At 37.0% G+C, this 23632-nt stretch overlaps 1 protein-coding gene across 1 annotated transcript in view; it reads left to right on the top strand.

Annotated features, from left to right (window-relative positions):
• Positions 1-23632, top strand: part of GPR158 (G protein-coupled receptor 158) — a 180218-nt gene that overhangs the window by 94270 nt on the left and 62316 nt on the right. The window contains exon 5 of the mRNA XM_062494249.1: positions 6753-6821. Coding sequence (XP_062350233.1) covers positions 6753-6821 — 69 coding nt within the window. The remainder of the gene's footprint in view (positions 1-6752; positions 6822-23632) is intronic.

The following is a 23632-nucleotide window of genomic DNA, read 5'->3' as shown; positions in this document are numbered from 1 at the left end:
TGCAGGCTGTGAATCATTGTTACCTTCTGTTCTACCAGTGCTCAACTAAACTCTGCAGCACAGAGCCCCAAAGTTCGGATGAAAGGAGCTGGTAATGCATTTTCAGTGTTGGGTGCTGGCCAAGGGTATGGATGTCCCCAAATAAAAAGCTGTAGCAGCCTTGAAGACTTATGTTCATTTAATTCTATTACACTATAATTTCTCTTTAAAAATAAATGATGAAAATTAAGTAATTAAATTGTTGAATTCCAGCAAAGATTTTCCAACAACTATTACATCATAGAAAAGTTTTTTCAAGGTTGTTTCATAGTCATCAATTAAACTGAGCAAACTGCTAAGATTTTTTCTTGTCTGTTACCCTGATTCCTGCTGAGTCTCATATTTATAGCCCTTATAGAATATCTGAGTAGACTGATTGGTCTGTCACATGGTAATAAGCTTTCTCCATTGATTCTTTGATGCAGTAACTTCAGGACAGTTGCATTTATCTGAAGTTTCATTTGGGTTCCTGAATGGGCATTTACAGATTTGCTGGGAAGAGACTTCCCATCATGTCAGCAGAATAACGGCGACATTATTTATTTATCCTGCTATTTGTCTTGGACTTGTATCCTGCTGGGAACCTTCCTTGTACAATCAATAGCAATAGCAAAGTCCCTGGTGGCTTGCATGAGGTCTTTGGCATGCCTCCCTCTCCAAGAGAAGACTTCTGTCTGAAGAAGACTTTTCTTTTTGTTTTAAGGGTCTAACAGTAAGACTCCATTTTGATATTGGAAACCCATATTTAACTAAAGAGAAACTTTTATGAGGATGAGACGATAGGATTTTCTAGAAGTTTTACCCAGAGAGAAGAAAGAAGTAACATATGTTAAGAAACAGGAAAAGAAAACAGCATAAAAAATGTAGCGTGAGAACTTTCAAATAGTAGAAATAAAACTGTATTGGAAACCTTATTCTTGGGAAAGTCTTGCATTTTTTTCTGCTTATTTATAATTGCAAACCTTTCAATTAATGATAGAATGTTCAGAGAAACTTTGTACTGTTTTTAGTAATTTGGTTGTTTGGTTGGTTTTGGCTATGTCTTGTGGTACAAGCTGAACACAGATCACTCAGACTAAAACATATTCTTGCTCTTCATTCTTTTCTTTATTTCTTTGGGTGAAAGTGGGAGGTTTTTAGGAGCAGGCTCATACTGTCAGCTAGGACTTTTTGCTATTAACACAGTCACATTGCTTTTTGCCTTCCTTGCCCCAGCCATGCCTCTTCCTGTCTGGAATAAAATAATGACATTTTTCTCTGACATCTTCTCATCAACTTCAATATAGCAGAAAAGAAACCTTGATCTCCTCCTGCTTCCCTCTAGGACATCACAACTTCTGCTTTCATAGTTACTGTAGCAACCTGCTTGTTACCAAACGTCATTTTGGACTCTGGAGCTCACTGTGCCTCCGGCTATGTCTAAGCCTTGCTGAACTCCTTCTGAGCTCCCTTTTAATACATGTTTTCTGCTGGTCTGCAGCCCTAAGTTTGTTGTCTCAGCTTGGTGTCTTGTGTCTTGACTATTGCGATGTCCTTTCAGCTGCCCTTGGCAGATGCAGTCACTGCTCCTGTCTGTCTGCTCAAAATGATGCTGCACATCATTTACTGCTCTGCCACTTTCTGTTGTCCTCATTGCATCTCCCTCTTGGCATCACACATGAGCTGTACATCTCTGGTTTTTTCAGCTCCTACATGAACTTTTTCCTGTCTCTTGTTGCCATTTCTTTGATGCAGAAATCTCAACACCAGCCTCATCTTGTTTCCTTGTCCAAAAAACACTCCTTGTTCCCTTCATACTTTCCTCATGCTTTGTGTGAAGGCTTTTTGAGAGCATCCCCTGCTCTCCATATCATGTCTTCAGATTCAAGAGCTGACAAAGTATGTGACTTAGAGTGGGATACTGGATAGGCTGGGACTACTAATTGCTAGTTCTGAAATGTGATATTGCCACTGTTGTTCTCATCTGCCCTTATCCATGAGCTGTCCTTTGTCTTAACCTCTTGATTTTGTGCAGATAGCACAGCCACTTTCACTGTTTCCTTGTACAGGCTCTGCACTTACTTGATGCTTCCCTAGGGCTGGGCCTTTCAGCAATACTTTGGTAGGAAGAGTAATGAAGTTATGCATAGCAGTGTTTCCGTCAAAGACAAATGTGCTTTTATTTCCAGTGAAACATACATTCCATGATCTAAACTTAATGAGAGGTTACTTAGCTTAATAAATTCTGAAGAGCTGAAACATCTCACCATGCTTGGCATTAGCATTTCTCAGATGCCATCGTAAGGTATTCATTTAGAGTGGTTTAGCATTTGGCTCTTGTGAAGTAAAAGTGAACAAAATAAACTGAAGTTGGATTAAAAACTTTCAGAATTATGACGTTTTAGTTGATCTGAAATTAATGTAATGATTTTCATCTATAGTTAATTTGCCTTCTAAGTCATGAAAATAATGAGATTTTTTTTTACCTCAATAAGATTTATTCTAGCGCTTCTCACATCATTTTCAGTTTGTTTCCTCTGAGAAGTTATGAATCTTGAACTTTGCAGTTGGATTGGGTTTTTTATCTTTTTACCATAAATTATTTATTTCTGTGTGATTGAACTACAATTTATGCAGACAATTTTAGTGAGCTGTGGTTTATCTTTTGTAATAGGTGAGGCCATGCTGAATAAGAAAGATGAAATTCATTTCAGGTATTCTGAAGCTCTTTGTAAGCTAAACAGAGGAATATACTGAGCCTCACCTTCTGCTCCTGAAATTTGGTTTCCTATTTCATCAGATTTTTTGTGTATTCAATTTAATCTCTTGGTGATTAGGCAACTATCAATATTAGAGTGCATTTTATTTTTGAAAGTAATGTCTTTGGATCTTCATTTAATTTCTGTGTTAACTGAATGCATAACCTAGTGAAATAGGCACTTCAAGTGATCCAGATTTTTGATGATTGTCTTTGTACATATTCGTCTTTTAAATTAACCATCAAGATTTCAATAGTCTGAAATTGGACTTAGGTGTTATTTACGTCATTCCTGATTTTCTTTCATGTATATATATATTCACCACTATTTGATGGGAAACAGGAATCTTGATCTAAGTAGCATGTCCCCAAGGAAGGAATTTCTGCCCTTATAAGAAAAGATGTCCCTGGGATATTAACCATTTTTATTGTGAGGGTTCTTCACCAGCAAAAACCATTTTCTCAAATGTCTATCTTGTAGGTGGTGTAGTGCAACTTGGATTCAACAATGCCTATGTTTCAAAATGCAGAACACCTTACCTTCATCATGATGTATCTCAACGGACTTCATTACTTGTATAACAGAAATGATCAAGGGCCACATGATTGAAAAATAAAATATTTGGGGATTTCTTCAATGCATTGCATCTTCTGTAAATCACAGCCCTCTTTGGTCACTCTTTATATTGCAGAAGTGGCAGAACTGTTGACAAAAGTGAAAAAAATCAAAATATGCCAATCTTTTCCCCTCACTAGGTTTCCATGGTACCATGCTCATATAATACACAGTGACATGTGGTCCTGGAGGAACCTGCAGTCTTCCGGGACTGACACCAAAAGTCTACAGTTCCATTAATTCAGTATTATACAATGTAACTGATACAGAATTTAATTTTATTTTGTCTTTTTTTTTTTCTCCACTAGGAAAATACTATTACACTCTTATCACTGATTTATGTGATGACATTCAGTGCTAATTAATGCTGTTGTATTTCCTGGATTGCTTAGAACCACAGACAGTTGAAATGCAGTATCTTCTGTGCTTGTTTATACATAATTTTAGCTTCTGTTTTGTTACACTTGGTGCAACGTGGGCAGCTACACTTTTTAGAATTTCCCTTGTGCAAATAATTATTAAACATTTATTTATAACCCTTTAGCAGTGGTCAAGAGGAATTAATGACTTTCCCTTCTTAATTGGATTTTTCACAGAAATGGTGTTACTTTCTGAGATTCAAGGATAAGAAATGACTGATAATCTCAAAGGCTGCTAATGTGCCCTGGATAGAATGGATGGATGGAAGACTGAACAAATCCTGAACAAAAAAGGCATAACTCAGTCCTTCACAAACAGTACTCTTTGGAGACCTAGATAAGTGAGTGGTATAGGTAGCTAAATATGAAAGTTGGCATGAAGCTAGAAACAAAATTAATTGCAGTATTGCTTAGGTGTCGACAATGTGTAACCATTGAGTGAGACAAGGAAATCCAGAAAGGACAGTTCCACTGACACAAATAGGTAAAGACAGAAATGAAACTCTGAGTGGGAAATGAACACACAGACTAAGTGGCAATAAAGTAACTGAACACAGGATGAACAGCCAGAGAAATAAACAAGTAAAACCAAAATGAATGCCAACAAGCAAGACAGATGCAAAACACCTCAAGAAGCTGATAAACAAGAAAAAGTAAATAACCCCCCCACACCACAAATATTACATCCAAGCAGAAGAAATTCTCACTGCATGAAATTTCAGGGCTGTGTTCTAAGATGCCCTAATTTATGTGAATTCCACTGGAGACTTTTATTAGTGCAGCCTGTATAGGTGGACACTGGCTGGTGGAAATTTTGGGCTATCATTGGTTTCCTTTTTTTATTTATTTTCTTAAAGGAGCAAGGGCTTTTTTTCCCGATGTGTGTGGACATATTCAGTGCTGTGTGTGTTGCAGATGCCCATAAAGTGAGACATTTGTGATCCTGCCCCCAGCCATGACTTAGGGACTTTTATTTGCAAAGTCTATACAGTAGAAGATTCAGCTTTTGGTGGAAATACTATTACTCACACACTTCTGGAAATACCTGTGTATCTAATAAAATATTTTTAGTCAATTAATTTTGAAACATTCTGCTTTAGTTTTTTCTTCTCTTTAGTTAATCCCTGTTATTAAAGTTTCAGTGCTGGATAATGTTTTCTTCCTAGACTTCTTGGGCTACAGTGGTCATTATGGAAGAAATAAAAATATTCCAAAATCATGTGTTAAATAGAGAAAACCAACAATTTCAAAACTGCAGTTTGGGAGAAAGCTTATCCTTCAATTTCCAATTTATTTTTTTTCTTTTCTCTACACTTAACATAAAAATAGTTGTAATGTTTTGTTTTTGAAGTTTTGAGCTTTTTCTTCATCATTGTGGATAGCACTCATCTCTGCTAGAATGACCATTCCATTTGCCAAGGAATCCTGTTTAGAAGAGCAGTGATATCTGTAAACATTAGGTGGAACCCCCTGTTCTCCTGGTACCAAAGACTGAGGTGAAAGTCCAGTCAAAACCTGAATTCAAGCCCGTTTTGAATTCCAGCTCTGTAAGCCACACTTCTTTTTGGGCAGGAAGCAGAAGTGTATAGTTAGAATTCACAGAGAATGGCCCTTACCAGAACACGGGTGAGAAGAAAATCATGGGATAATTTATTGTTATGGAAGAAGAACTAAAAATGCTGAAGTTCTTTGCCCCAGCAGGTTATCTTACGATCATGCTGCCCAGAAACAAGCTTGATCAGAAAAGACTGATCAGGATGTGACAGACTTGTTTAGAAAAGAGTGTCCACATGGGAGTTAAATAGATTTCAGATGTTCTAGATAATTTCCATCTTCTCTATATGGAGCTCATTTCAGTAGCTTTGTTGGACGTTCTGGTACACAGAGATTCATTGTACATAATAATAATAATAAAATATTCTTTGGTAGTTTGATTATTGCTCGGTCATGAGAGACATGAGCTCACTGACCTCTGCCAGTGTCTTGTATGATGTTGGAGCCACTCGTGGAGGGCACTGATAAAAAGCAGTATCCCACCTCTCAGGATCTGCTTCTTATTGGCCTCTTCCCTTACCTGGTTCAGACCCAGCTTCTTGCTAAACAAAGATTAATTTGTCATGGTTATCCTTTGGTGCTTGCAGCCCCTGCACCTGGGCTGTACCTTGCACATACCAGCAAAGCACCCCTGCTTTTGCAGTGGTTGATTCTTTGAGTCATTAACCCTTAACATTTCAGTTTCTCACAAGTGTTGATGTTTTGTCTCTAAGATAAGGCATGATTGCACTGTATCTAAATCATCAAACTTATTGGAATGCACTTTGTATTAGGATTTTTATTTTTTTTTATTTTAAAATTTGAGAAAGCCATGTTGGTTTTCTTAAACAACATGCGATAAGGAAATGGTGTAGTATTTTACAATTCTGACAAGTTAATGGATCAACATCTTTGTACAAAAAATTAGGAAAAGTAAATGTACTTGCAGTCTCAGAGCACACTATATTCAGTAAAATTGTAGATTATTCATACTTATTATGGAAGCCAAGTCATTAATATTAAATGAGGAAAAATATTCTAGGGACTTCATGAAATTAAACAATGCAGCACAAATTCTGCAATTAAATTCATGTTTGTAATTCCCATGATCCCTAAGTCTTGACACTTGAGGGCAAATTTACCAGTTTCAAATCATACCCAGGTAATGTCTGTTGAATACTTTTCATTTTGTTGAATTTTAACGTAGGAAAAAGATTTTTTTAAATTGAATTTTGTGAAACACAACCATTGTAATGGGCCTGTGATTTAAAGACTGTGGAGCATGCAAGCATGACACACAGCTTAATAAACATTACTATGGAAGTAATGGACAAAAGTGGAGGTACTTTTATGAAAATGCCATGCAGAGAGAATTTTCTAATATTTTGTGTTCGTTTTTGTCTTCTAGAGTATCAGGGCTTCAGGGCTGGTGCTGTTGGAAACCATTCTTTTTGGATCACTACTTCTGTACTTCCCAGTAAGTCAAACTATAACTTTAAAAAAATTTTACTTTTGCTGACTTTTTAAAACATTGTATGGATTACTCTGGTGAAAATATAAATGTAAAAACTATTTATTAATTATTAGTTTAATCTATCTACAAAATGTGTTGTGGTCTGTAAATATTATTTTTAAATTATTTAAATTATTATTTAAAAATATGTTTTACTGTATTTGTAATAATTCTCCATTTTCACTTTGGTAAAAAATTGTCAGTTGTTTAATGGGACATTTTTGGGTGCTCTGGGTTAAGATGAGATTTTGCTTTGAATGATAATACCTCTCTCATCTATGGTATGGGGAAGAAGAGCAAGGTATGTAAAAGGAAGACACTGACTATACCAAACATTTCTCTGGAATGTAGTACAAAGGAGATTATTTATTTCAGTGCATTACTGGCATGTATTTTGATGTTTCTGAAGGTATGTGGCATCTTTAATACCATGTCTTCTGGAAAATTAGATGGCATTACCCATACCCTGTAAGTGGGGGGGGAAAAATGTAATTTCACAGTCATGTGAGAAATATATCACAAAACTCATGGAAATATGTGTCCATTCCCTTTTCAAAAGTCCCAGAAAAACTGAGTTTGTTAATTTCCACATAAACCCAAAACAATGGCTAGATAGAGCAAAACATCAAAGTGTATATTGAATGAAATTGATAGAAAGAATGAGATTGAGAGACAATCAAAGATGGAGTTGTGGACTGGGGAGACAATCAAAGATGGAGTTGTCAACTATTGTAAAATATGTTTATATTCTCTTTCCCTCAGTAGTCAGAATTTTTTGTGCTTTTACAGACCATCGTGTAGTTACTGAAAGATGAACAAAACTCTTTGGTAGCTGCAGAACAAGTAGGAAATAAACTGCAGTAGAATGTGTGAAGAATACTATAAATAAACATTTTTATACATTTTTATACATTCTTTTTATGAATTGTGTGGGCCTTTCAAGTTCTAAGGAAAAAGTGTGTACATTTCTTGGATAGTTTTGTGTATTTTTTCATCTTTCTCTTTGCAGAAGCCAGGGAAATTAAAGTTTTTATTTTTTTCCTGCTGGACAGAAGTTTTTTACAACTTGAAATAAATACATTTCCCATGGGTTTTCAGAACTTTTTTGATATTTCTTTTCAGGGAACAGAACAGAAAGCCCATGCACTGTTTCCTCAGCTGGTGCTGTGGGGCATTTAGAGAAATTCATAGAGTAAAGCATTATGCAAAGGGTTTCTTTGTATTCTCAGAGAACCTTGGAGCCAGGTAATGGCTTCACCAGGCAGATGCTTTATTAGAACCAGTCAGTGTCTCCACAGCCTCAGTTCCAAAGTGGGAGAAGCCTCATCATAGCTCATCAGAATTGTGTCTGCGGTCTGCTCACCCGTCACCCATTCTTCATTCATTTCCCAGTTCTTGTCTTGGTCCTCCATTTGTTGAGTTTCACAAAGGATGAACATCCTTTGGTGGCTGTCTGTCTTTAGGCTTCAGCTGCTCAGCACCTGGGACACTGCGACACTGCTGTGGAAAGAGACTTCTCTCAGCAGTTGACTTGAAGGACCATGCTGTTGGATGCAAGAGCTGGTGACCATCCACAACCTATAAATGCGGAGGGACAGAAAGGAAGTAGTTCTGGGAGGGAGCAGTTCAACAACCCAAGTGTCCCCTCAGCTCTTCACTGACATTTAAGCCCCTTTTTATTTCACTGACATTAAGGACGTTAAATGTACAGCAAGTCCAAAATGACAGTTTCATGTATCATTAGGAAGAAAAAAATTGCTGGAAGTTCCAGATTAGCCCATGTCTCAGATGGGATGTAGATTACTTGACCAGAGTTTATCTTTCTCTGCACATCACAAGTTCCTACTATATAAAACTGTCTGCTGGGAACACATTCTATTAGAAATGAATAGATAAACTGTATAACTTGGCTTCTCTCTTCTAGCAGTTTTATGTTCCCACACTCTTTGCTGGGGCACTCTTCTTTCTTATACAGGGAATTACTAATCAGGCTTTTACTCCTACAGACTTGTGGAAAAAAAAGAAAGCAATTTTATAATTTCTATTTTGAGAGTTTTAGGGGAGGGATGCAGCAAATGTTATAGTGGGATGTCCTGTGCATTTTCAGACAGAGAAATTAATCCTGATTTCACCAACCAGAAAAATATGGTTTTGTAAAATCAAAGAAGATCAGAAAGATCAGCTTTCCAATATCCCTGTCCCTCAATTCACTGCAAGGAAGTTTTCATCAATTTCTGATTCAGGGCAAGACAGTGACAGAAAATGTGTGAAAGCTGTAAGGCATAGTCTTTTTAAGAAAGGTGCTGCAAGGTGTGAATTATGAGGGGCGAGTCCTTGGAATGTGAACCCTTGATGTTTTGCTGTACATGGTCAGAATATAAATGTACTCACCTGCTTATTTTCTGGGAAAAGAGCACAAAGCAGAGCAGAATGACACAAGAAAGAAAACCCAATACTTAAACAGAGTCTTGTTTGCACCAGCTGACATTCACACGGATATTCATTCATAGCAGGGTGTAGAGTGCATATTTTCAACATACATGTTGGTCATAAGTCACGTACCTGCAAATAAGATTTTGTTTTTCCTGAGTCATATATATTTACCCCTTCACATTATTTGGTGTTTTCATTTTGCTTCTGAGAAGAACTGGGAATATTTTGTGACCTAGAGATGTCCCCGGAGGTGAATTTTTCAGCTATTTGATTTGGTCCTCATTTTATGCTAGAGGGGTATGTTAGAGCTCTAAGACTAGTTAATATAGATCTCACATCTTATGCACCCAAATTTGGCTGTGTTTTACACAGATAGTATGGAATGTGGTTAATGTATGAAATGGAGTTTATAAGCACCATTGCAGTAGGGTGTTGTCTCTTAAGATAGGGCTGTTTTCCTTTGGTGTCATCTCTTCTTCTATTGTGACTTGGAATGTAAAACTAAAACGATTTGCTTTCACACTCAACCAAGTGTTGAATTACACAGCTTGGCGTAGTGCATGTAACAATGTAAAGATATTATGGGATGGCATTTCTAAATAACTGAAATCTCTATTCATTTGAGGATTCAATGCAAAATTACGTTCTTATTTAAAAAACAAAATCCCCTTAGATTTTCTTAATACTGCTTCAAGTCTTTGGCATCTTTGTTCTCCACTCTTTTACACTTCCCTAATTCTTTTTTTTTTTTCTAGATCTGTTTGCCGTCTCAGATTGTTTTGAGAGCCTTCAGCATACAAATTTCACTGTGTCTAGAAGGGGTTTATTGAATCTCTGACTTTCCCTACCCTCCAATTAAATGGAAACCAAAACCTACTTTGTTACATTGCTGAATTTCTTTCACTAATTGTTGTTGTTTTCATGCCTACGTGCAGTAATCTATTCATAGTGTAACATCATTAATTGAAAAATAATATCCCCAGTCAGCTGCTTTTGGTGAGAAAAACAGCTGTTACAATGCCCTTCTAACCAAATGGGAGTGAAAATGGTGATCTCCACCTAAATTTATTATTCAAGTTCTTCTATACTCATAACAACACTGATCTTCTCCTGAATTATAAGCAGGCAGATGAGCTTTATCTATTACAAATGCATAGATTTTATTCAGAAGTTGTTGGGCAGCTCACATTTCTGAAGCTCTAATTTCTTATATTTTATGTAGTCTCCTAATAACATCTCTAATTTGCCTTTACTTAGTCTTTCCAATTATCAATGGATCTCCTCCAAATGAATACTAGGCTTTCTAATTGATTTTGTTTATATTTCATTGTTCTTAGATTTTGAACAGAAAGCCAAAACCCAACCATCTTATGGATGAGTCCTTTAATTTCTATACTTGTTATCTCATGGGGGGGTGGGGTGGTGGGGGTGGGAATCTCATTACTTTCCTTGCCCAGAAAAACAAACTATTTTGAAACTTTTAAACCTTTCTTAACTGCCTGGCTTGATAATTCTTGGACCACGCTACCGCAAGTTTAAAGACTCTTGCTTGCTACAAAGACCTACAAATAAAGTGAGCAGTAGCACAATGTTGTAAGAGAGTAGCCTGTTAATTGCATGAGGGGGCAGACTTCAGGTGATTTTAGACATCTGTAATGGGCACCAGTTGAAAAATAAAAGATTCTGTAAGAGATCAAGAAACTTAAAATTTTAACTGTGAGGATTGTCAATTACCAAAACTCCTTGTCCAGAAATTATGAGGTTTATCTTTGGAGGTGTCAGGAATTGGCTGGGCCCAGGTCTGAGCAACCTGATCTAATTTTGGGCATGAGGGCTGGACTAGATGACCTCCAAAGCGCTCTTGCAAATGAAATTCAGTGAGTCTGTGTTTCTTACAGTCACCCTATGCTCACCAAATCCTGAAGAGGAACTGGGCCTTTTATTACTTGTTTTAGACTTGGACCCTGAAGATGAGGTGCATCATAGCCAACACTTCATGGACTATAAATGAAGTCTGAGGTACTTGCCTCAGATGGTGGTGAATTCCACCCTAGGCAGCTAGCATCACCTGATATATTAAATAGTTCCCATACTGCTAGTCTATGTTAACTGAAACTCCAAAATACATGCAATGGATTGCATGATATAAAATGATATTATATAATTTCTGTAGTCAGTGATTAAAGTTAAGTGAGTATGGTGATGCAAAGACCAAGGGAATTGTCTTGATACAGCAGGGAAGAAGTACTAGATTTAAATTCCAGCAAATGAAAGTTGTTAGACAGTGAGGTCAGCTAAGTCATAAGATAGACTAGTTTTGGAGCCCACAGAGTATCTTTTTAAAGACTTAAAATTTTCTTTCATTCTTCTCTTCCTTTGGATAAAAAAACCAAAATTCATTACAGCTTTCCCCTGTTTTTCCAAACTGCAAATTATAACAAGGCAATATTGTTATCAGTTTAGAGAAATGGAGCTGAGGGGTGGAGGGCCTTGACTTCCTAATGCTCATGAAGTAGTTCAGTAGCAAAACCTGGAATAAACTTTGTGCTCAGACAACTTGTTGCATGTATTAGGTGTTAAGATCTGTTTCTGGGGTTGCCTTACTCCCTCTTTCACACTCAAGCTAAAATCACCTAACCTTTTTTGTTATGAGAAGTAATAGAAAGTGGGGGGTCATGGAGCTTAGATATGGATAAGGGGATTTTTTCCCCTCAAATGATCTGTATGTGTGTTAGCATGGAAGAAATGAGGTATGAAGTTTAGGAGTATGAGACTGTGGTAGATCCATTAGTAATAACAGTCCTGAGCGGAGCAAGGTCACTGGAAAACTCTGGTTTTGACATTAATGAATGTGAAAATAGAACACTGCAAAGTACTCTTATGCATTTGTCCCTCAAATAAGAAATGTGTTACAAAAGCTCAGATGTTGTTTATTCCATAAACATTGATGTGCACTGAGGCCAACTGAAAAATTTGCTTTTTCCAACACATTTAGTGCTCCGAGTCTGTTCTGATACCCCAGATGTTTCGTGTTGATTCTTTTTCAGGATATAACTGCATTGCCTTGACTCACAAAATAGTGTTCGAAGCTTTTAGAATGAACACACATAATTTTATTCTCATTCAGGTAAGGAACACTCCTGCTTTGGCGTTCATGTCACTGAAGTCTAAGGACACAGTGTAAATGTCTGCTCTAAAACAATCACTACAGATTTTCTTAGTACTCTAGGAAAGAGTCTTTTCATTTCATTTGGATCACAGTGGATTAGATATCAAGCCAATGCAAAAGGCATATTTTAAATACCATGTTGCAAGGATTTTTTAACGTACGTTGTATGCTTGGGCATACTGGTGAGGGAACCAGGCAGAAGATGATGCAGTAGGTAGTCTCTCTTGGTCAATGTCCTTGTCAGATGAACATACTTTTTGGAGTTAACATGCAACCAGTAAACCAATACCTTTTTTTTTGAGACCCATCTTGCTTTAAATGCAAAAACCAGAAGTCAGCTGGTGTAGCCTCTGCATTACAGGCCACAAAGTACAGAAACCTCATATGTAATGGAAACACTTGTGTCCTTGCCCTGAACCATGCTAAGAAAACTATTTATGACTGTTTTTACTGATAGGAAACAAGCACTGAATATTTTCTGCTTTTTGAATACGTTTATTTAAAATGTCAGAAAAATAAGATACATGTGACAGTTCTCCATGGTTCTGTTGTCAATAATCTACATAGCTATTCTAAAAAATTCTGGCAACTGCTGTCAGGGCGATAACTGCCACGTTGGGTTTTTGTTGACCTTTTTATTTTAAATTAATATCTTGCACTACCAGATTATGTGGCGCAGTCTTGCCAGCCCTTCATTCAGAGAAATTTGTCTTGTAGTGAAGGGAGCAGAGCAAGATCTTGTGGTCTTTCCACTTTACTCATAACTCCACTGAAGTAATTTACTTCACTAAACTTACACATATAAGAATTTGTAGGTAAAACTCTACATTAATATACTCTTTTCAAAGATGTGACATAAAACCAGACTACAGTCCAGAAAAACAGTGCACAGTCTTTAGCCAGGGGATTTAATTTATTTTTTTATAGAGCTTGAGCAGTAAAGTGTGCAAGTTAAAAATGTGCTAAAATGAAAGTGTGGGGAACTCCTTTCTGATCATAAAAAGCTTTGAAACACAAAAATTATCAGAGGGTAAAACGTGGGTGCATTCAAATTGAGGAAAATAGTGCTGGGATATATTCACAGTATGTTCCTTTATAAAGCCTGGAACCATGCTCTAATAATCCATCCTCATTTCTCTGCTCTCTAAAGCAGAACCTTTTGTTGCTTGGCAAGCACTTGAGCAGGAGACCACAGCAGGGCCACTTCCATGCCAAAGAATTACTGAAGAACACATGATTGAAAACATTTAATCAGTGAAAGCCTTCATTTGACCATTTCTGCTGAATTAGAGTTAAAAAACAGGAAGAAAGTATTTTATGTGAATCTTTTATGTTTAGTCTTTTATATATCTTTTTTATAATTCTTGTTGGGTCTCAGTGCATATAAAATAGAAAGGATTGGAATAATTTCAGCCAATTTTTTTGATGACCACATTGAGCACTTGGCAAATGAACTAAGTCAATATCAAGATGCTTAGAATATGTTTGAATTTCATTCTGATTACTTAATTTTGTGAAATATTTGACACATGAAAAAAGGCACTCTCATGTTTTAGTTCAAAATATGCAATAGAACTTTTACAGGAAAACTATTAAGAGACAGAATATTACATTTTTATTAAATTGTAAAACTAAAGAGGCAAGAGGTATTGATAATATAGATGAGCCAGGATTGAACTGTGCCAGAAAGGAAATATTGAAAAGTTTTAGTCAAGACATACATATTCTCAGTAGGGCATAGCCCTTGCATCAGTGATTTCCCTTCTCTCATTAGTTTAGCCCCTGAGAGACTGCATGTTGGTGGGAGATAAATTTCAGTCATTCTTTTTCACTTATCCAAGTGTTTTTCAGTGAAAGTTGGGGACATGTTTCTTTTTTTTCCATCAGATGCCTTTTCTCTTTGTTTATTTGTGCTTTCATACCTAAGACCTAAGACAACACCTATAGTCAAGTGAAAGACCTGTAAATTGTCTTTAATCTTGCTGAACTTGCTAGATTCAGCTGTTGCCTGTTTTGTGGTTGTTGTGTTCTGCATCAACAATAATCTGAAGCAAAATGAAAGCAGAAGCAGTTCATGCTTAAGGAAGGCTTGAGTTAGATAAGCCTTAACAGATGCTGTTTCTGATAGGAAATTGGGTACAGTTGTAAACCAATACTGTCAGGGGGACACTGGCAATGATATAACTCACCAGGCCTTGGAATATGAGGTTGAAATAAGACATTGACCAGTGTAATATGTACAGGTGAATGACAAAACATGATATCCTACCTATCATCTTCCATGTCACTTGACATACTACTCTACATCAAGAGAGAGGGAAAGGAAAAGACAGAATCTTCATCTCAAAGCCTGTTCCCTGTGAATAATACGGGAGCTGAATTACAGGTTTTTTTCTCCTTTGCTTTTTCATTTCATTCTCTCCTCTTTTATGTATGAATGCATTAGGTATTTCCTATCTGTCTACTCAGATTTTAAGTGTTGCACCATGAAGGGTGATTAATGGTTAATGATTAGGAGAGATAAGAAATTCAATACATTACAACGGAGAAAGAGAAGAGTTAATGTTTTTGGAAGAGATCCTTAAGAAAGGAGATTTCATCTTTCAGAAATGAGACTGCCCATAGTCATTCTACAAGCTGAGAACTGAGAGGATGCAGGCAATGGTATCTTCATGGTTTTTAATATCAACTGCAAGAAGTTAAGCAGTTTGCAGTTTGCAGGCAAAAGTATATGACAGCTAGTGAAATCTTTGCACTGGAAAAATGTTACAGAATTATAATAAAGATAGTGCAAAATTTTTATTACTGTGTAGCCCTTCTAAACATCTCCTTTCTAAACTCTGAAGTAAGAGATCAGAGGAATGTTAATCAGTGCTTTTAACCCAAGACCATATATCATCTGATGTAAATAGGAAATTAGATTTTTGCTTGTAGAGAGGAACTGGAAAAATGTAATATAAACACTTATGAGAGTAGAGACAAGCTTACAATATAATATATAAGTTGTAATATTAAATTACCAAGACACATCAACAAACACCAGTGTACAAGCTACTCTGTATTTCTGCTGGTATTTATAATAGAATCGTCTGACAAAAATATAAAAATTTTAGTTTGCCAGGGTTAAAAAATGAAGCATTAGGGGCCAGCAGGTCAAAAATTTGCCATGTAACTAGCCAGAGGGATTTCTGAAAATGAGACATTCAAACTACTAGTGCCTGGGTCTAAATCTACATAACATCAAGTAGGGAGAGATGAGATTTCTGTTCTTAAAAGTAACAACAGTACTGCAGATGCAACAAATGATATTCATTAGAGCAAGCAATTAGTATTTACAAAAAGCAGTTTTATCCTATGCGATACAAATGTTCTCATATCTGAGATATAACTCTGCTTATTAGAATCTCTGTTTGTTTTCAGCAAACAGTGTTTTGTACAAACTCTTTAATTTCTAGACTTTCTGCCTTTGTGTGACTAAGCACATATCTGCAAATATATGCAAGTTTTGAGGAAACTATTAGGAAATATCATGTCCTTCATAACCAATATACAGTATCCATGTGCTGATCTCTCTGAAATCTGAATCCAAAGTACATTTCTTGTAGTGGCATGATACTGTGCAGTTCTGCACATTTTTGATGGGGGGAAAAAAAAGGCAAAGAGAAATATGTCAATTCGATCAATGCTTTTGTCAGAAATGCATAGCAGGATTTCCAAGCTAAAAAAAATTAAAGAAATTTGAATGTAATGCATATTGACAAAATACACACAGAAAAGAAAAGGATTAAACGAATCTTTCATTACACAAAAGGATGTAAGTGGAAGAAAATAACATTTTATACAGTTCTCCTACATAACATTGCATGATAATTTCTCAAAATTAAATTATTTCAATCATTCATGATTTTCATTACTATTTGGTGTTAATATTTTAAACAATAGAGGATGCCAGAGCCTTACTGCGTATGGTTTAATCTGTAAAAGGAATGAGAAGAGAAAAGGAAAAGAATGATAGTGAGAAAATAGAATAGAGAACTTTCTCCTGAGAATTCAAACACAGCAGCAAAAAGTCTAATACAGGAACTGGAAAATTAATCCAGAATTGAGCAACCAAACAGTATAGAAATGAATACAAGACACAAATGACATCTTGTACCTTAATACAGTCAGGACTCTTATTGTCACGACTACATGTTATAGAAGATATTTATAAAACCACAGATTGTACATTCAGTGTTTGTTCTTTGGTTGCATGCAGTTGCTTCTCACTTCTCCTTGCAAGGTTTCTTCTCCTTTCCTAAAACACCACTTACATAATTGTAGAAGATAAATCTTTTATTCTTTCCTTTTGCTTCCTCTGTATTGATGTGTGGTTTCTCATCTCATATTTAAATTATGAACCCTTTGGTACAGGGATGTTTGGCATTGCTGCGCCGTGCACAGCAGGGTCCCAATCAATGAGCAAGAATCACATTACAAATGACTGTTACTAATAATAACTGTGAAAGTGTTTAAAAATATTTTATTAAAGGTGTGAGCAAGGACACAGTAAATGGTGAATTTCTCATCTTCAGAGGACTGGTAGTATGCAACTGTTTTTATACTTCTAGATAGTATAGGTACTTTATGAGAATTATCTTAGAATATTTGAGTTATGGTTAAAAAGATTAAGCCATAAAAATACTAATAGAAAAAAGCCTAATAGAGGTTCCACATGAAACTTCTCTACTAATTTCTATGGAGCTGCACCCAACTTATATGAGAAGACATGCATTCGATGGTAAACAAAGCAGTTGGAAATAGTAGAAGAAAATTCATTGTGTTCAATAGAAAGCATGAGTCTGTGGGATTTAAGTGAATAGTGGAAAAGCTGGCAACATGAAGGGGCAACAGCAAGAAGAGGTCCCAGTTCTACTCAAATGAATATTTCTGTCGTCTTCTGAACAGACACAGAATGTTGAATTTGTCCGTTTTTAGGGGCCTGACCTGAGCTCATAAGGTACAGACAGTCCCAGTGAATGCACTCAAGCATTCCGTGTAAACTGGGGCAGCTCTGTTGGCGTGGGTTGAAACCAGGCCAGCTTCAGATCCCTGAGCTGCCTCACGGGGGGCATGCCTTTAAACATAAGGGACCTCAGACTCTCTCAGACTAACCAGGGATTTAAAACTGCTTTTCCACGGTCTGAGTAGGGTTACTCAGTCCCTTGGTTTGACCTTGCCAGCAACACTGGGTCCTACACATTGCCAGCTGAAGAGGGCTCAGAAGGGAGGACTTAGATGTTACATAGCTTGGCACCCTGAGTTGGGAGGGTTCAGATGCACCCTAGATTAGACAAGGTTTTTGTGATTTACAGCTGCAAATAGTCGTGGAGTTAGTCCTTTAGATGGCTTAGGCCCCCTGGCAAGTAACGATTACTGGGTTAATGATTACTGGGTTTCTTCTCTGGTTTTCTCTTAGATATTGCACACAGTAGGGGGTCCTTGCTTTGTGAGTCCCATGTGAGATTTACTCAAATCTGGTGAGAAAGGCAGTGAGCCAAAAAGCAGGCAAAAGTGAACCTAGGAAGTTACTTGGAATACCTGGAATCTTTATCAGTGGTTTTAAAAGTAATCTTGAAGGGCCAAATGCATTGGGAAATGCAAACCATAGTCATAGCATACACACACATAGATTCTGAATGTGTTGCACTGGTGCACGTGGGCAGGTCCACCACAAAGGCTGAGTGTGTTTCTTGGCTGGGCTGCAATCTCCATGCTTTGTGGTGGAATGCAGCTGGTTAGGAATTTCTGACAGGGGAGCATTCCCTATGCTGCTGCTGTGGCTGGCTGCCATTCCAGCAGCAGTGCTTCATCTCTTACAGCATTTGCCATCTGAGAGGTTGTTACAAAGAGGTTTGGGTCTACTTTGTGCTTTGTACAAAGAAATATTTTTTCATAAAGGGATCTTAATAGTTCTTTGTCTAACTTCTTTTTTTTTCTGTTAAATTTATATCAATACAGTTTATCCTGTATGATCAAAGCATTTTTGATAATATTCACTGGAATAAATGTTTAAACCTGTTACATGTGTATCACAAAGGTGTACTTTGTATAGCATATGCTGGTACTTATGCAGATGATGATGAAATTAATACAAGAAATATAAAAAATATAAGTTAAATATAAGAAAAATATATTAAACTATTAGAGAGTGTCAAGAGGAGGGCAGCAAGGATGGTGAAGGGCCTTCAAAGGAGTTCATGTGAGGAGCAGCTGAGGTCACTTGGTCTGTTCAGCCTGGAAAAGTGGAGTCTGAGCGGAGACCTCATGGCAATTACAACTTCTTTGTGAGGGGAAGAGGAGGGGCAGGCACTGATTTCTTCGCTCTTGTAACCAGTGGCAGGACATGAGGGAATGGCCTGAAGTTGTGTCAGAGGAGTTTTAGGTTGGATATTAAATAAAGGTTCTTCACCCAGGGGTTAATTGGGCACTGGAGCAGCTCCCCAGGGCAGTGGGGAGTGGTAGTGGGTAGTGCTGCAGTGGTCGCAGCACTAAGCCTGGCATAGTTCCAGAAGTGTTTGGACAATGCTCTCAGGTACCTGGTGAGATTCTTGGAGCTGTCCTGTGCAGAGCTAGGAGTTGGACTCAATGATCCTGATGGGTCCCTTCCAACTCAGCATATTCTGTGGTTCTGTGGTTCTGTGACATTTAGGAAGAAAGGTAAAAGAAGTTATGTTGGCACATGGAAGTCCTTTTCACTTTTCCTTCAAGCATTGTATCTTGTTTAATCTTCCTTTTAAATTTTGGAATTTTTTTAATAGGAAATATTTTTTTTTCTGAATAACCACAATTTTTAAAACATGGGTCTATGATTTAACCTTCAGATCTCTCTTTCTATGTTAATCCAAGTTTATAAGTTGTCACATTAGTCAGAGTAAAAAAAAATCCTATGTATTCCAGCAGTATGTTGTTGGATGTATGAGTCTTGCTTAATTTATTGACAACCTATTCCCCAGCACATACTGGAGTGTTATATATAGAGCAAGTGTTCTTAATGATCAACTCTTTCTCTTAAATTATTAATATGGCATCACCAGCATGCTGAGCCCTTGAAATGTGGGTTTTTATAAAAATCTGGCAGGGTTTGCTGGCCCTGTCAGCCTTTTTTGCTGCCTTTATTGATGGCATTGCCTTGAAATCTGTAGAGAACTGATCTATAAAAGTCTGTGTAGTGGGTTATTTAGTCAGCTATTTATACCCATATTTATTAAACTTGTATCTACTTTCCAAGCCTTAAGGCATTTTTACATATTTAAAATCATAATCAACATAAGTTACTGCCATAGTGGCAGGCACTCTCTGTTCAAGTAATCACCAATTGTTGCTACAAAAAGGCAAAATGCTGTCATAGCAAGTATTTTAAAACCCTAAGGAACATGTTTATTAACCATTAATTCAATGTAAGTCTCTGTTAAAATATCATATGCTCAGTTGTTTGAAGACCCAGGAATATTGAAAGATAGCTGAATTGGAAGCATATTCTAAATGCTTACAATATAAGTCTTAAGCAAGATTAATAATTATTGGCAATAATAAGGTATCTGCCCATTTCACATGTCACCAAGAATACAAAAAAAAAATTAAAATTTCTCTTTTAGCTGTTCTTCATGTAACTTTTCTGGAACCAAAACACATTCCAAGTTACTAGATTTGCAGGACAAGAAACTTGATCTATCTTGATTCTGATCCTGACTGCGATGCCTTTATATGAGCTATAATTACTGCTGTTAGTTGTGGGATTAACAAATAATGAGGAGCACTTCTTTGATCAGCAGGATGTTTTGTCCCTTTAGGATAAGGGACATCAGTGCCTACTACATTTGAAAAGGAAACCTCTAGTATATTACATTTTTCACAAGTGTCTGTGAACTGGGCTAACGTGCAGTTGTGAAAGGTATTAATTTCTTGTTTGAGTCTCCAGTGTGTATAGCAGACATCAGATGTGATTGAGAACTTGTAGACATGAAATTGATACAGTTAATAGTTATATTAATAATAATGGATCAGATTAAACAAGGAAGTTGACAGAATGAATTCTTGAGACGACAGGGGAGAAAAATTGTTACTTTCAACAAATGCAAGAAGAAGTTTGGAACTTTGATCCAGCTTCAAGTAATGTTTAGTCTTAAATCATTAAGAAATAGCTTAGAGGACAGGAGGAAGTTGAAAAAAGTTGAAAGCATTCAGTGTGAAAGAGAAAATTATATAGAGTACAGAGAAGTCCCTGTTGCTAAACATGGAGTGCTCTATTGGTCTAGAGAGCACAGCAGACATTCTTGGGATTTTTTGAGTTATCTTGACTTATCTAAGCAAGCTCAAAGAAATGTTCTTTTTTACCCTCCATGTATATCTTTCATAAAGTAGATGAAATTATGTGGCATGATACGCCAAGTCTGCTAGGTTCATTTCCTCAGACTGTTTAAACTAATGCATTTTTCTCAGACATGTCACAAGCAATCCTGTCAAAATCTAGCTGAATGGATTTGTTTTAAATCATAAATACTTGTGTTATATATAGTAAATGTTCAAGAACCTTGAAGAAAAAGAAGGTCATGGCCTTCTGAGTACTCACAGCTCCTCAACTAAATATAAGTCTTGAAATGTTTGTTTTGGGCAGTCTCGCATTTGGGTCTCACCACTTGGTTGGTTTATCTCATTGCTGTCTCACTATCTTAGTAGCCTGACTTCCCTTTTTAAAAAACTGCTGTGTTTATCCCTGGCCCCCTGGAGTTCAGTTATTTTGGTTTCCTTTTGCCATCTCATTCTTCGTTCTGGTGCAACTGTTAATTTTGCTCTTAAATATTTTGCCCTTCTGCCTTTATGCTGTTTTTGTTGTACAGCTGTTTATTCAAAATCACAAGCATCTTGGTAGGAAGAATGGAGAAGGAAGTTCATATAAATAAATAATTGCAGTTAAATGCAGAGGACTGCCTGACAAGAAAATGCAGTGGAATATGTCCCTCCTGCTAGAAGGTGGGCCTTTTCTTTGATAAATCAGTGAAATGTTTGGAGGACTCCCCCTGTGCTCAGAAAGGAGTGGAACATTTGAAGAAAGCCTCCTTCTGCTATTTTATTATCTGTTAATGAATGCGTTTTGTGGACCGTGCAAGTGAGCTGTGCCAGGAATACAAATAAGCAAACTTCTCTGAGAAGGCTACTATTTCTAATGCCTTCTTTTTACAGCTGCAGCAGCAGGAGGAAACCAGCAGGTACTAGTTATAGGTATTTTGGTTGGTGTCTCTCAAAGGAGGAGACCAAACAATAGTTTAGCCATTAGTAGGGAACATGTTTCCTCATACACCTTCAATTTTAATCATGGCAAGTCTTTTAAGCACTGAGCTTACCATTGGGTAAGCATTGCAATCACAGATTGCAGTGCTCAGTTTTGGTGCCTTGAGGTCAAGTAAGGTACTCTGTGCTCAGTCAGGGACACAGACACCAGCATGCCTGCTTTGCTTTCTTAGGCAGCTTGATGACCTGGAGAGAGAAGGATTTGTGCTCATCATCTGCCTAGCTTTTCTGCCTTCCTTCACCAGGGCTGCAGGTTTGAACTCTCTTCATGCAATCTTCACTTTTTTACCAAGTACAGGTGGTAAAAAACCCAGCCTATAGACAGCATTTTTATACAATATCCCACTCGTTTTCCTTCTGGATGTGACATGTGGATCCTGTTACCCTCTCTGGCTCAGAAGATACAAACTTGTACCACCTTGAAAAAGGTTTTACTGCTTTGTCTGTAGGATGCCATAGCATGGGAGCTGGTCAGTGTGTTGCGCTGATACTGTTCCATTTCACATTGCTCCATTAAGCAGTAGTAAATGGGTATAAGCACAAGTATTAGTTCAACTACAGAGCAGTAGGAAAGGTGTTGTACCCATTTGTTAGATTACATATTGGTTAAAGTGGGGTGACCTGGCTTTATAACTGCTTTAGTGAGTGGTTATTTTTAGGTATGAGCAGAAAGTAGCATATGGGCCTCAACTGTTGTCTCTGAAAAAAACCATAGCTTGAACTTGGTTGTTCTCCAGGTTAAATCATTCACTGTCAAGAGCTTTCCTCAGAAACCTGCTAATTCTTGCACTACAGACAGGTGTGTCATTTTGTCTAATCCCACTACATTTTCAAAATAATAAAAAACTTTTCCTCTGAGGTTTTTTTTCCTTTTTCACAATTAATTTCTTAATAGGCAACATGCATGTTTGAAATAAATGGCAGTTACAATTGTATTTAACAAACCCTAAGTTACAGAGGGAGCATAGTACAGCAAAATAAACTACAAGTCCTAGGTTTGTTCTGAGTGTCTGTGTTTGAATCTTTAGGACCTGAAGAGACTTCATATCATGTGAGGAGATTTATTCAAGTTTTTAATGATAACTGAAAAAGACATTAAATATCAAAGATACACTTGTCTAATGCAGCCTTACATCTCAAATGTTTTTTGTGGTTTCTCTTTCTTGTTGAAAAAGAAATTGCCTATGTCAAACAATTAAGAATTCATCAATATATGCATTGGGTAATGCAGTTTTCTGGAAAATCGGAATATATGCAAAGGCTAGAAAGTGCAATATGAAAATGCAATATTTGGAAGATGAGATGTACCTGCTATTCCTTAGGGATTTTACTGTTGCTGATTGTTCAGGTCATGAACATCTATACAGATGGTTGAGGTACCATGAAACTTTGTTTCCAAGAGGAGTAGAATTTACTACCCTTAGCTTCAATAATGCCACACCTGATTCCTCACTTTCCTGCATCATTGTACTTCAGACTTCTGATCAACTGTGCAGTGACATCCACAGACTCTATAAAATTTTTCAAGTCTACTTTTTCAACTTCCTGTAAATCTGCTTTAAGATTAATCTCTCCTACTTTCCAATTCCATGTAGTGTTTCCAAGGGGAGATTTCTGTTCTGAGTTGTTCTGTTCAATTGGTTGCCACATACATGTCTTGAAGCTTTTGAAGACTGCTCTTTCAGAGTCGAGTATGTTGTTCCCAAACTCTTGAAGAAATATTCTACTGAGGTGTGTAATGAAGAGCTCTTCTCAGACTCCTCTCGGTCCATCCAGCTTTGGTGCTGATAAATTGCTTAAGATTTCTCCAGTACAGTTTGTATGCCTAATCTTGAGATCAGTG

The sequence above is a fragment of the Cinclus cinclus genome, chromosome 1 (assembly GCF_963662255.1).
Source record: "Cinclus cinclus chromosome 1, bCinCin1.1, whole genome shotgun sequence".
In the NCBI taxonomy this organism is placed as follows: Eukaryota; Metazoa; Chordata; class Aves; order Passeriformes; family Cinclidae; genus Cinclus; species Cinclus cinclus.
Note: the sequence above shows the minus strand (reverse complement) of the source record. Positions and strands in the feature narration are given on the sequence as shown.